Raw genomic sequence first — 12,939 nt, 5'->3', positions numbered from 1 at the left:
ATGGCGCCGTGACTCTTTATGGTCATCATAGATGCACATATGGTCATGAATTTAACAAACTAATGAATAATGCCAAGTTATTAGATATGAATGGATATTTACTATGTTATAAATATTTTCTAAAACCTTCTTTATGTTACATTACATTTCAACTCCTACAGTGTCCATATTAACATTTTCTAGATCCATATCTATCTTGAGTTGCCTAAATTTGCTTTTTGAAATGTAATTCTTCATTTTTATTATACTGCATATATTTTTTCTGTATTTTTATATTTTTCACAGTCTATGGAGGTAACTGAGCATTTTAATGTACAATGTATTGTAATGTAACATTTATGTGGGCTGTGAGGATTGTTGTGGGCTTTAAATGTTATTGTATGGATGACCTGAACTTGTACATGTGGCAATAAACTTGAACTTTTAATGTTTATGTGACAAATAAAGGTGTATTGCTTTGAATGTGAATGTGAAATACAATGGCATAAAGCATTGGCGTGCACTGCGTTGCAAACACGTCAAGGAGATGTCATATAAGAAACTACAGAGAATTTTTTCTGTGAAAAAGGTACTTGAAAGATTTAGATATATTGATTTCAGCTGTGATTATTGCTAACTGAATCAAGGAAACATCTCCCACTCATTCTTTCAGTGTACTCATTTCTCCAGGGTATTTTGGACTCATTTAGATTTATTTAGACTTATTGACATGGATAATTGGCACTGGTGTAGAAACGAACGTTGTCCATGTTTTATATTATTCTGTGCACAAAATGATAGATAAAAAAAATGTTATTTGTAGTTCAGTAGTTATCTAACGTGAGAAAAATCATATTCACGTTGCCAAATTCCAATTCCATTTTTCATTTTTTTAAACAATGAATTAAAATATTACAGTAATGTAGCAGCACTGTATGTACAATCAATAGTTAAAACACAAAAACAAAAATTTTTTAGATCCATCTAAGTATGAACCATAGACTGTATGGTATAGTGGGACAGGCTTTGTGATGTGTTTGATTTATCTAATGCATGATCAAGAAACGAATATCTTGACATTATCTAACAGGCGCTACATGCGAGTTTTGGTTGACTTATCATTTGTTTAACAGCGTCAGTGTCCGACTGCGGGTGTTGTAAGTCTGGCTGTTACAGTCAGAAGTTACCTAGGCGACATGAGAGGACGGAAGCGCCTATCATAATCGAATTCGGCCTGACCTGCCGTGTAACGTAAACAGCTGTCGTAAAACGACGCAACCGTCATACCGCTGGCCCTCCGCTGCGAAACAGGCGTGCAATCCCAATAGCATTATTTGTTAGATGACTCGTATTTTGTTATTTACTTGTGTTTACCATATACGATCTGGCGCAGTAAGTGCGGACAAGCTTTCTCACAATTAAGGAACGCGGTAACAGCGACCAACGAGGATGTTTAAAAAGTACGTTGCTGACCATTTCCATGTTGTAACGTTAGCTAATCACAGCTAGGTGGCTAACGCTAACTGATTAGCAATCGCGTCTTTGAGTGTGTCATAGGCTCATGTACAATTTAATAAGACAAGCAGCCAAGCAGACATGAGTTGTAATGTTTTGTGAGATCCTCTGTTATTATAGGTTAGGCCAGGCTTGAAAGACATATATTTAAATGTGTCAGTGCTGTGTGATCTAAAGATAATTCATTCACGTTTTTGAACTTGAAAATCTTGCCTTAAATCCAAAATTTAAGTCTTGTCATCTTGAGACAATTGGGGGCCTCCAGGCACAGCTCACATTATCTAAGCATATTTTCACTTTGAATATTAGATTCATATGTATATGTCATTTGTATTTATTATCCCAATATGAGAAGGTACCTCTCTGTACAGTTGTCAAAATACCTTTTCAGGGTGTATTGAAATGAAATTGAGTTATATGTACTCTATAACTCATTGGCTTGTCTGAATAAGATTTAAAAGGATGCATAGTTGTTTAAGTTTTATGTTTATGTATCTATCTCTATCTCTGATTTAGAGCATGATCATGCTGTTTCCTCTCTAAGACTAAACTTAGATTCTCTTCCCAATATATCTGGGCACTGTGGGTGTTGGTCGATATTGCCTTTAAAAAAAGCACATTGCAACTAAACTATTGTTTACTGCCAATATTTGCCACAATGTGGAATAAGTGCCGTATGTTTGTAACATATTTAGGCCTATAGTATATCGATTTATCTGTCAATTTAGTAGAATAAAACCTAGTTGTAAAAAAGATCTGTGTTTATACTTCGTACATATTATACTAACAGCATTTACTGTTTCCTGTTGCAGATTTGATGAGAAGGAAAATGTGTCGAACTGTATCCAGCTGAAAACATCAGTGATCAAAGGCATCAAAAATCAGCTGTTGGAACAGTTTCCCGACATTGAGTCATGGCTCAATCACATAATGCCAAAAAAGGACCCTGTCAAAATAGTGAGATGGTATGACTCATCATTTCATGTTTCTCATCAAGGGTCTCGCATGCAAAGTGTTTTCAGTACACTGGATTTTCTTCTACAGTTGTAATATTTATATTCCTCCTCCCACAGCCATGAACACATTGAAATCCTGACGGTGAATGGAGAACTGCTGTTCTTCAGACAGAGAGAAGGACCATTCTACCCGACCCTCAGACTGTTGCATAAATGTAAGATTTTCTAATGCCAACTGCGTGATGGTTGTTTGAATTTCCTCACACTGATAGGAAACTCACTTTTCTCTCAATAGATCCTTTCATTCTTCCACACCAGCAAGTAGACAAAGGGGCCATTAAATTTGTCTTAAGTGGAGCCAACATCATGTGCCCCGGGCTGACGTCACCAGGCGCTAAACTGTACCCAGCTGGCGCTGACACAGTAGTTGTATCCTTTTATACTTGATGCTGCACATGGAAGCTGTTTGATAACTATAAAATGTATGCGTGAAATTGTCCTTTGTCATAGTGTTAAGATGTTTTTAAACAACAAACAAAAAATGCCACCTTCCTTCCACATTTTAAAACACTTTGAGTTTGTCTTTAACAAGTGGATGCAGGCCATAATGGCAGAGGGAAAACAACATGCACTTTGTGTTGGCGTTATGAAGATGTCTGCAGAAAGCATGTAAGATTCCTTCCCTACATTTTTACAGAAGCATAAATTCTCCCTCTGTTGCTGCCTTTATGATGCCTGATCTTTATCTGTCTTTGTCTTTTGCAAACAGAGAAAAAGTCAACAAGGGGATTGGAATTGAGAACGTTCACTATCTGAATGATGGATTGTGGCACATGAAGACATATAAATGAGGACATAAACACCTGCAACGCCTGCCCCACCGCTACCCCCACCCCCCGGAAAGTGTGGAGCTCTTGACAGCAAGGCATGAGCTGCCAGTCAACTGTTTACACCTACGGACTCAGCTGTGTAACCTGCTGGAGGCTTTGAATCAATCGCCATTATGCACAAATAAAAGAAAGATCTTGCTTTAAACCTTCATCTCAGTTGGTATTTTGCATTGAATCCAATTAAGGATGCCCATGATACTGCGTCGCCTGTGATTTTAGAATTGAATCAAATGGTAGGCATGGCAACGTTGTAGCAGGCTAACCTTAATTACCTGGTTTACCAGGATGTGATCATATATAAATAGTGACAGAAGGAGTGGCATGTAGGCACAGGTTTAAAACTGTTAGACCTTTTATTCTGCACCTCCAGTGAGTAAAGCTCGACACTGTGCTTGTCAGGTAAAACCGGTTGGAATTTCAGGTCTTCTTGAATTGACACCATCTAATACAACAGCTCTGCAAAAAATCTTACCTTCGTGAGGGCTATGATATTCTATAGAGCTGTTGCTAATATTTTGTCCACCCCATTTATATCAGTGAGGGTGATGTAATGTTAATAACCTTTGTTATAATCTCACTACATATTTCAATCATATGAGAGCTACAATATTTTATTTTGTAACCTGACAGCAGCAAAACATGAATATACATTATAACATGGTGGTCACCAGTGTTCCCAATAATCAAGGCAGAATATAAAATAGTGGGCAGTTTATCTGCAATAGAATACATTCTCAGCTCTATATAAAATGTGTTCATCTTGACAAAGCTGTTCTTTAGCTGTACAAATATCTCCCTTTACAGCATGTTTTACGTTATAACTTGGAAAGCTGCCAGCGCTCTTCCATCTTCATTCCCACCTTTCGACAGTCCTCGTTGGATCATTCAACACCACAAAACCACATTTTAAGTTTAATCAGAAATACATTTTATTTAATTTTATTATCCAAAATTCAAAACTTTTTTTTCTTTTTTTTCTTTAAAGATTATAGATTACTCCTTTAAAAAAATAATTAAAAAAAAGGAGTAATCTGTTCAGTTTGACACCATGTGTTTCTAAAATGAGGAAACTTTTTTTTTCTTTTTTTAATGTGTGACAAAAGAAATATACTTATAAATATATAAATATTCCCATAAATCAGTCAGTCAGTCACTGAGGGATTTTATTTTCCATTTAGCTGTGAAGGCCAATTCTTCATACGTGGAGATAATCAGACTAATGTGAGAAATCCAGTTCATTTAGAGCTGAGCTGGGCCATACGTTTGACTCAATATTGATTATTGGTGCTTCCATACTATCTTTAAATCAGTTAGGCGATGTATTCTCAGAGATAAAAAGAAATGTGGTGAAGATGGCCGGACACTTTGAACAGTTAAATAATTTCAGAAACTGTCATTTTCAGAAAATAGTATCACCTAATAACTAATGCAGCTTTAAGACCACAAAAAGACAAACATTTAAGATACATAACAATATTACAATGACCAAAACGTTCAGAAAGCCTTGTTTCATGTCACACGATTGGTGTATTTCCCAGCTCTACCTTCATTCAAAAGAATGGCACACCCATCGCCTCTGTTTACCTACACCACAAAGGAATGGGGTGCTGATTGTGCCAAGTGCAAAAGGTACAAATATACACAAAAGTGTTACTCCCACTCAGGATCCAGTTTTACAAACAGCATAAGAAAACCATCTCCCCAAAGTCAGGTTTGCCATCGTAGAAGCAAAGAATTTAAAATGCCACATCCAGCTTGAAGGAATGAGTCTCTAGTCATTGTCCGAACCTTCAGGAGGGTAAAATACTAACGAGTCATGAAAGTCGTGGCCGAAAGGACGAAGTCTGTAAACTCCAAACATCATGACCTGCATTTGATTCGGTGACATCCCATTGAAAGTGACTGCCATGTCGGAGCAGCAGCCCTCAACCACATTATTGGGGTTGTCCTTCATGCTGTCTGTTATCAGGGAGTCCACGCTCTTGCTGTTGAACAGGCCCTTTCCGTGTGAATCCTCTCCGTTCTCTGCGAAGACGCCTGTATATTTGAGACACACGGCCAGCTGCTTGTCCTCACTCAGCTTCCACAAAGCACGTCCTCTTTCTGGACATTTGTCTTCATCCTTGAACACATGCACTAGCCTTTTCAGCGCTTCATAGCTCAGCACAATGCCACTATCGTACGCCACATACTCAAGCTCCCCTGACTTCATAGCGTTGCCCAGGTAGAAGGGCTCACTGGGATCCTTTGTGAGTACCAGATATTTGAGGTTCTCGATGATGGCAAACGTGGTGGGTTGCGCCACAAAGAACCAGCGCAGGTCCCCGGCGTTCTCATAAGCATGCTTCAGAGCTTTACGTAACCTCGCCCAGTCATCTTTTTCATTAAGGTCAATCGCATCGAGGGCCTTAGAGGACTCGGAGGTGTAAAACACAGCTTTGTCACAGTGTTTGCTCCAGGTGTCGACAACAGTGGCCCAATAAACAAGGATCTTGGGCTGGACCATGATGATGCAAGAGACCCGGACTTGATTGCTCAACTCCTGCACCTGATCATCAGAGAGGTGTGTCAGCTCGTCTTTACTCGGGGCCTTGACGTGATGATGATGATGGTCCTCCGTCCTGGACTCCGTTCCAGGGCTGAAACTACTCAGGAGCGAGAGCACCAAGCAGAAGACGCCTCCCATGACCACCCCCTTCATGAAAGAGCCTCCTTCAGACAACATTTTAGCAGCAGACACTGAACAAGAGAGAAAGTACATTAATGTAGCTGTTAAGAAATGCCACTCTGTAGGATCCTATTTAGAGCTGAAACAATTACTTTGATTAATCAATTAGACAGGCTTCAATGTTAGATTGATATATATTAGATTATAAGAATATTAGATTTTCACATTAAAGGTCGCAGATGTCAGAGGATAAGGTGAAGGCAAATTTATTCAAATTCGAATAAGTGGGGTCTCCACTGCCCCCTGCGCACACATTCAATATCTTTACACTAGCTAACAGTTCAGTACAGAATTGATTTTAAGATTTTACCGATTACCTTTAAAGCGCTTCAAGGCCTGGCCCCAGACTGTATCTCTGAATTACTCCCCTTATGAGGTCCTCAGCCAGTAACCAAGCAAGGGGCAAGACTAAAGGGGGCAGAGCTTTTGCTGTTAGGGCACCTCAACTGTATAATATTTAATGTTATCTAAATTAGGGGGTGCATACCTACACAGCGCTGTCCATAGTACTGAAACGGAGTGGAGGACGGTAGACGGACAGAACATGTCACTTTAGTTCAGTTTCTTGGCCTGCTTGTTTGTGGTTGTAAACAGAACTTTCTGCCCTAAATTAAATTTTCCAGGGACGTGAAGTCAAGGAGTGAGAAACATCTGACTTTGAGTGATTACTGTGAATGCTCTGAATGTACATAAATAATGCTTACTTTGTGATGACAGTTTTGTTTAGTTTTAACAGCTAGCACCTATAGGTGTTGTCTTATGTGCTCCATGCACTGTGGATTTTTGACTTTTCCTCTCCCCCCCTGTCCCGTCAGAGCAGCACCTACTCTGTGTTCAGGGACCTCCTGATTTACAAATGAAACACTGGCAGCCTCCTTATTCACCTCAGTGATATCACTGTATCATCGTATTAGCTGCATTGTGTCTGATAAATTGCCATGTACACCAAATGAGAATGAGATGACTCAGTGTATGCGCTCTTTACTGACTCTGTTTTATTGGACGCAAATTTCTGAACACCAAAAATGTTTCCTTAATTAATTGTATTCATGATCAATAAATCAGCTGATTACAAACAGTTTTGTCCAATCAACAGAACAAAACCCAAAGACATCCAGTTTACTATCATAGAGGACACATAAATATATTACTCACGTGTATTTAATATATTAAATATTCACATATGACAAGCTGGAACCACTGAATTTATGGCATTTATGCTTTAAACATGAAATGTTGAGTCACTTATTCAAATAGTTGCCTATTCATTTTCTGTTGATTGACTAATCATTGACTACTTGTTTCAGCTTCAATGTAAATATTGATTTTTGTTTTCAGCCAGATTAATCAATTTACTATGTGTAAATCCTGTTTGCAAACCACTCTCACCATTTACTGACATTTTATAAACATAGATTGCATTGCACTCCGTGGATTGATCGAAAATAATGGCTCACTAAAAACACTTAACAGTTGAGCGTTTCGATGAAACATCACATCACATCTGTCTTTCTGAACCTCTTTTTCACGTCGACATTTAAATGAGCAGTTCTGAGCAGCTAGCATGAACGTAGCTCACTTCTTAACATACCGATAATACCAGGGAGTTAAAGCGAAATCACTTAACTCCCAGCTGTTAGCTAACTCTTAGTTAGCTGTTAGCCTCCTATCTTCCAACCGTTACACTACACGGCTAACTCGGGGGTCTTCTTAGCAACATAAATATAACAAATAAAGAGCATTTACTGTACCTAATTAGATTAATGGTGCCGCGCCAGAAGGTGCTCCTGCTTTCGCTTGTCTTTCAGCTCCCACCTTTCCTGTTTGGTGAGATTACCACCGTCTGCCAGGGGAGTTAATTAACAACTAGGTAGGTGCATGGTTCACAGTAGTGTTAAACACCCACTTCCGCATTCTGAGGTCATGTGACTCTGGGGCTGAGGTCTCGTCCGAATATTTTTTAACGTCTCCTTTCGTTGACGTTTTGTATTATTAAATAAATGAATAACCATATGAGTAAATAACGTAAAATACATAAATGATCCAATAAATTATGAAATACTTCTAAAAAGTATTAAAACTCAACGTATTATTATGTGATGTTGCTTTATCATTTTTATTTTATTGGGGTTCATAATTTTATTATGGTATTTTTTCCAAGTGACATTATTGTTTCATATCACATTGGATTTATTCATTATATTTTACCGTATTTGTTATGCACTCAAACACCAAGACAAATTCCTTGTATGTGAAAACCTACTTGGCAATAAACCTGATTCTGATCTATTCATATGATCATTCCAATATGTCTTTATGTATTTATTTATTTATTTAGTATTGAACACTTTGGGGTTCCATGGTGTTAGCCATCAATTTTGATTGTGTATTTAGTTCACAGATAGGTTCTGATTTTGAGATATTCTGGTTGGTTTAAATTGCAGGGTTGTGTTGTAGAAATTTCTGTAATAAAGTGAATTTAAGTTTTATTAGGCCTATATTTTCTGGTATGCATACCTTCATAAGATAAAAGACCACAGAATGAAGTTAAACTCAAGTCTTATAGACATTACTGATAATTAAAGTTGTCCTTCCTCCAGAGAGTTTTCTAATTTTTGTCTGAGAGAGAAAAGATAGGAATTTCTCACAGGAAAAAGTGAGGATGCTTGATTTAAACACTTACACACCGAAGGTCAAACTGACCTGCACACTGAGAATAGAAAGAGAGACACAACCTTGTACAGTTAATGTATAAATTATAAACATCTACAAATGAGTTGTTGGCTCATTTACTGTTTCAGGCCCAAAGAGTCAAAATTCTCCAATATTATACAAAAAACATACATTTAGTCCAAAGTCTAAAGGATTAATACCAATGTGTGTGTCTGAACTTCTTTCCTGCTCCATCGATTGATTGACTGATCAGATTTATCTCGTGAGACTTTGGAGGGGCCCGAACCCCAGGTTGTAAACCACTGGACTAAACTACCTGTAAATAAAGTGGATAAACTAGCTCCACCTCGACCAGCTTCAACAATAAAATGCTGCTTACTGTACACATTGTTGTATCATTATTAACAATTGAATATTGTCAGAATATTAGTCACCACCAGGGGCCGCTTTTCTGCAGAGAAAGTACTTTTACTTTTAATACTTTCAGTACATTTTGCTCATAATACTCATAATAGATTTTTAATTCAGGACTAAATTAAATTTACATTACAATCAACATAAATCCTGTATGTCATTTTGACAGTGACAGTTACTGTTTCTTTCCTCTTCCAAATGAGTAATGTGTCTGTGCGGCTGATGTGTTAGTCACTGCTTGACCTTGAAGGCAAACTCCGCCGTGCTTTTGCGTCTTCTCATTAACTGCTCTGCAGCCAAATGTATCAAATGTTGTTGTTTTCAACAGCAATTTCAGAGATGTGGAGACAAGCTTATAAATCACCACGTCCACTCATCCAAAAGCATTACTGACCTTTCAGTTTGACAAAAAGCCCTGCGGCCCAAAGCCTCAAACAAGCCTCTGCGAACAGCCGAAAACTCTAAACTTGTTTTGGTCTTTTGTATTTTTGGAAACAATTACTAAACAAAAGTTTCCCTTCACATGTTAAGCTTTTATGAAATAACTAATAGATTAATTGTGATAACTCACGCTGTAATTTTCTCCGAAAGGACTCTCAAAACAGTTATCTGCAAATTCTCTTTATTTTGGGAAAAGTGCAATGTTTCGAGCTCAAACTGGCTTTTCATCAGGTACAAAGTAGTTCTGGACACTACAGATCTGCTTAGAAAAGGTTCCTTTCCTCCGGCCATCAGGACTGCCTGACTCTGTACATACTGGTATAGTCTGACACTTGTCTTCAGTGAACTGCATGGTACAGTATATTGCGTATTTGCACTTGTGACATTTGTACATTTAACTTTTAACTTTTTAACATATATTTACAATTTTTGGGGAGTCGTCTTCCTGTCGGTTGGTCGATCCATCACTTTTGTCTAAAATGAAATATGTCAACAGCTATTAGATGGTTTGCCATGAAATTTGTTTGCAAATTATGGATCCTAGCAAATTATGTGATCTCCTGACCTCTAGCGCCACCATGAGGTGGACATTTGTGGTTTTTAGTTGAATGTTGAACTGCTGTTCATTTTGGTTTATGACATTCCCATCAGCCTCAGTACTTTGGATTTAGTTTGGCCTATGTGCAAAGTGCAGCTTATATATTGAGAAGGTAGCAGTGTACAGTGAAGCCTGCAGGAAATATAAATTGACATGTATGCTTGCTAATGTGCAACATATTTATCACAATGTGACCTCTTGGTTCCATCAGTCATGATGAATTGCTTCAGAAATGTCAGTCATTCAACACAAAATGACGTAGAAACCTGCAGTGACACAGTTCCAGCAGCTGTGTGTACCTGTGATCTCAGACATGAGCAATGATACGTTTGAACAGCCCATCACACAGAAATGGTGTCAGACATAAACTATCGGAGCTCAGCTGGACAGCCGCTGATTACTGCTGCAGAGTAAACATTTGTTAGGCCCCTCTGTACAAGCACAGATAGGCTCCGGCTGAATTGACAGGGTCCCCTAAATTGTGTCTATGACGCCTGATCCATCGCGTCAAAACCATTAAGAAGGAGACTGGGTGTGATGATAATGTATTGATCAGATTGTGATGGATGGCCTCTGAGGGTATATAAGTGAAGTTCTTTGCCGAGCAGAGGTATAGTCCAGATCTGGCCATCTAAAGATAAAGGCACCATGATTTCTGTGGCTCTGTTTTACCTCGTAGCTGCGATTTGTTCTGCCAGACGGACACACGCTCTACCTCTGTACCCGGATACCAACCTGGAGCCACAGGCAGGTAAGATACTTTGAAATTGGTTTTCTTAGATTTGACTGAAAGTGTTAAACTTCACCTTGTGGATACTTGGAGACATTAGCTCAGTTCTCCTTAATGATGAAACATTGTGTATTCAATTCCCGGCTGTGCCAGATAACATACAGTAACTCAACCAAACTCTGTTCATATTCATAATTTTCCTTTGAGATGAATGAATTTCTATCTTTTAAAATATTCTAATATCCTTTTTTGATAACCACTTTTTCCTCCTCAAGATGTGGTTAAAAAATGCAAAATTTTAAAAATATGTTTTATAAATTATTCCACTTAACTAACAGCAGGGGTATTAATGTCATAATGACTGGATGATGAGAGGAAGTTGTTTTATCTCAACAGATTTCATTCAGAAATTAGTGTCAGAGGTGGAGGATGGACCCAACACTGCTGAGGGGGAGCAGAGAGACGTGAATAATCTGTATCCTCTACTGATGCAGCACAATGGAGGGAGAGACTCCTGGAATAAAGGTAAAAACAATTCCAACATCATGTTAAATCAGTCACATATGGTCAACATAATTAATTTATTTTTCTATTGTTATGCTTTTTAAGGGGCTAAAGATTCAGCACAACCAGATAAGTTTGCCAACATGGTAAGTCTGATGATATATGTCTCTTTACACCATCTTAAGACAGTAATAATATAGCACTATTTACCGTATGATAGAATAGCACATTTCAAAATAAGGAAAAAAACAGAAAAAAACAACAAACCAAAACATTAATAGCAGAAATGACGAGCATTTCAGAGAAGTTAAAAGTGAAAGACTAAACAATGCAGAAATCGTTTTTTTTGTAGAGATTTAAAGGAAGTCACAGAGGTGACAAGATTGATTTAAACAGGGAGGTTATTCTAGAGGTTGGAGGCTCTGACAAATAATGCATCTCCTTCAGCTTTAAGTCTCAATCCGGGGGATTAGTTTTGTTGTATAAGGGCACAAAAGCTCACAAATGTATGCTGGAGCCAGACGATGGAGTGCTTTAAAAGTAAACCAATTCTAAAATCAACTGGAAGCCAATACAAACAGGCTAAAATGGGGTTACGTGATCTCTCCAGTTAAAGCTCTGGCTGCAGCGTCCTGTAGTGAGTTTACAACACATCACCTGCATCTGCTCTCATCATGTCTGTATCTTGTTTTTAGGTCGACGACCTCAAAGAAGCCGTCTTGAAGCTGGCAGCGGCTGACAAGCTGCGCTCTCAGGGTTTTCTCAGATCAGAGCAGAACTTGCCAAAAACAAACAAAAGAGGTGAGTGACTCTTATTATACTCTTATTATTTTCCAGAGAGCACATGCCACACCTGCTATATGTACGCAGTCTTTACTGCGGGCAAAAGTATTTCGCCCTCACATAACAATACCTGACATGATATGTGAGCTGATATTATTATAATGCAATGACATAATCAGATGTTTGACTAAGGCTTGTGATAAATGGAGTCCTTCGATTTAGCATTTATTAACATATATAAACATTTAATAAATGGTTTATAACACACTGTAACATGGTTGTAAGCAGATATGAGGAATTATAAAAGGGAGAAACTTCATGAAGAGCAACAGAGGAGGGATTACTCTTCCAGGATGGACACACATGCAATAGATGTTGTGTATGCGCAATATATACCGAGGTACCACTAGTAAACAATATGGAGAAACAGATTGACAATATTGGGTAAATATTAAAATAAATAGCATGTGTAATAAATTAAAATGTGTGCAAAGTGTTTCACTTCACTTGTCTTCAGCTTTGTTCCTCATTTTCTCCCTGACGTCTTGACAGCATGTTTCTGGAAATACTGTGTCACCAACTAGAGCCAGCAGGATGTTCGGTGTGATTTCATCACGGCCTGGTTGGAAACGCCTTCACTCTCCATTGGCATTTTTCTTTCCCACCAAACAGTTTATTCATAGTCCAAACTGGATCAACAGAAAATATATTTTTGAAGCTGTAAAATT

General features: G+C 38.1%; 3 protein-coding genes across 3 annotated transcripts; 2 read left to right on the top strand and 1 right to left on the bottom strand.

The window, feature by feature from the left end:
- The first annotated feature begins 1,281 nt into the window (after positions 1-1,281).
- Positions 1,282-3,485, top strand: mcts1 (MCTS1 re-initiation and release factor). Its single transcript, XM_070913198.1, has 6 exons — positions 1,282-1,439; positions 2,307-2,459; positions 2,568-2,665; positions 2,746-2,879; positions 3,052-3,119; positions 3,220-3,485. Exons 1-6 carry the CDS (start codon positions 1,429-1,431, stop codon positions 3,299-3,301), a joined length of 546 nt encoding a protein of 181 aa, XP_070769299.1. The 5' UTR covers positions 1,282-1,428; the 3' UTR covers positions 3,302-3,485.
- A 917-nt stretch (positions 3,486-4,402) lies between these two features.
- Positions 4,403-7,923, bottom strand: c1galt1c1 (C1GALT1-specific chaperone 1). The gene is made up of 2 exons (XM_070913588.1): positions 7,820-7,923; positions 4,403-6,079 (listed from the first exon to the last, which is right to left on the bottom strand). The coding sequence occupies exon 2, from the start codon at positions 6,063-6,065 to the stop codon at positions 5,112-5,114; it is 954 nt and encodes a 317-aa protein (XP_070769689.1). The 5' UTR covers positions 6,066-6,079; positions 7,820-7,923; the 3' UTR covers positions 4,403-5,111.
- A 2,919-nt stretch (positions 7,924-10,842) lies between these two features.
- On the top strand, positions 10,843-12,875 carry urp1 (urotensin-related peptide 1). Its single transcript, XM_070913937.1, has 5 exons — positions 10,843-10,945; positions 11,321-11,449; positions 11,534-11,574; positions 12,124-12,229; positions 12,764-12,875. Exons 1-5 carry the CDS (start codon positions 10,843-10,845, stop codon positions 12,793-12,795), a joined length of 411 nt encoding a protein of 136 aa, XP_070770038.1. The 3' UTR covers positions 12,796-12,875.
- Positions 12,876-12,939: the final 64 nt, after the last annotated feature.

Source organism: Enoplosus armatus, chromosome 10 (assembly GCF_043641665.1).
Source record: "Enoplosus armatus isolate fEnoArm2 chromosome 10, fEnoArm2.hap1, whole genome shotgun sequence".
Lineage (NCBI taxonomy): Eukaryota > Metazoa > Chordata > Actinopteri > Centrarchiformes > Enoplosidae > Enoplosus > Enoplosus armatus.
Note: the sequence above shows the minus strand (reverse complement) of the source record. Positions and strands in the feature narration are given on the sequence as shown.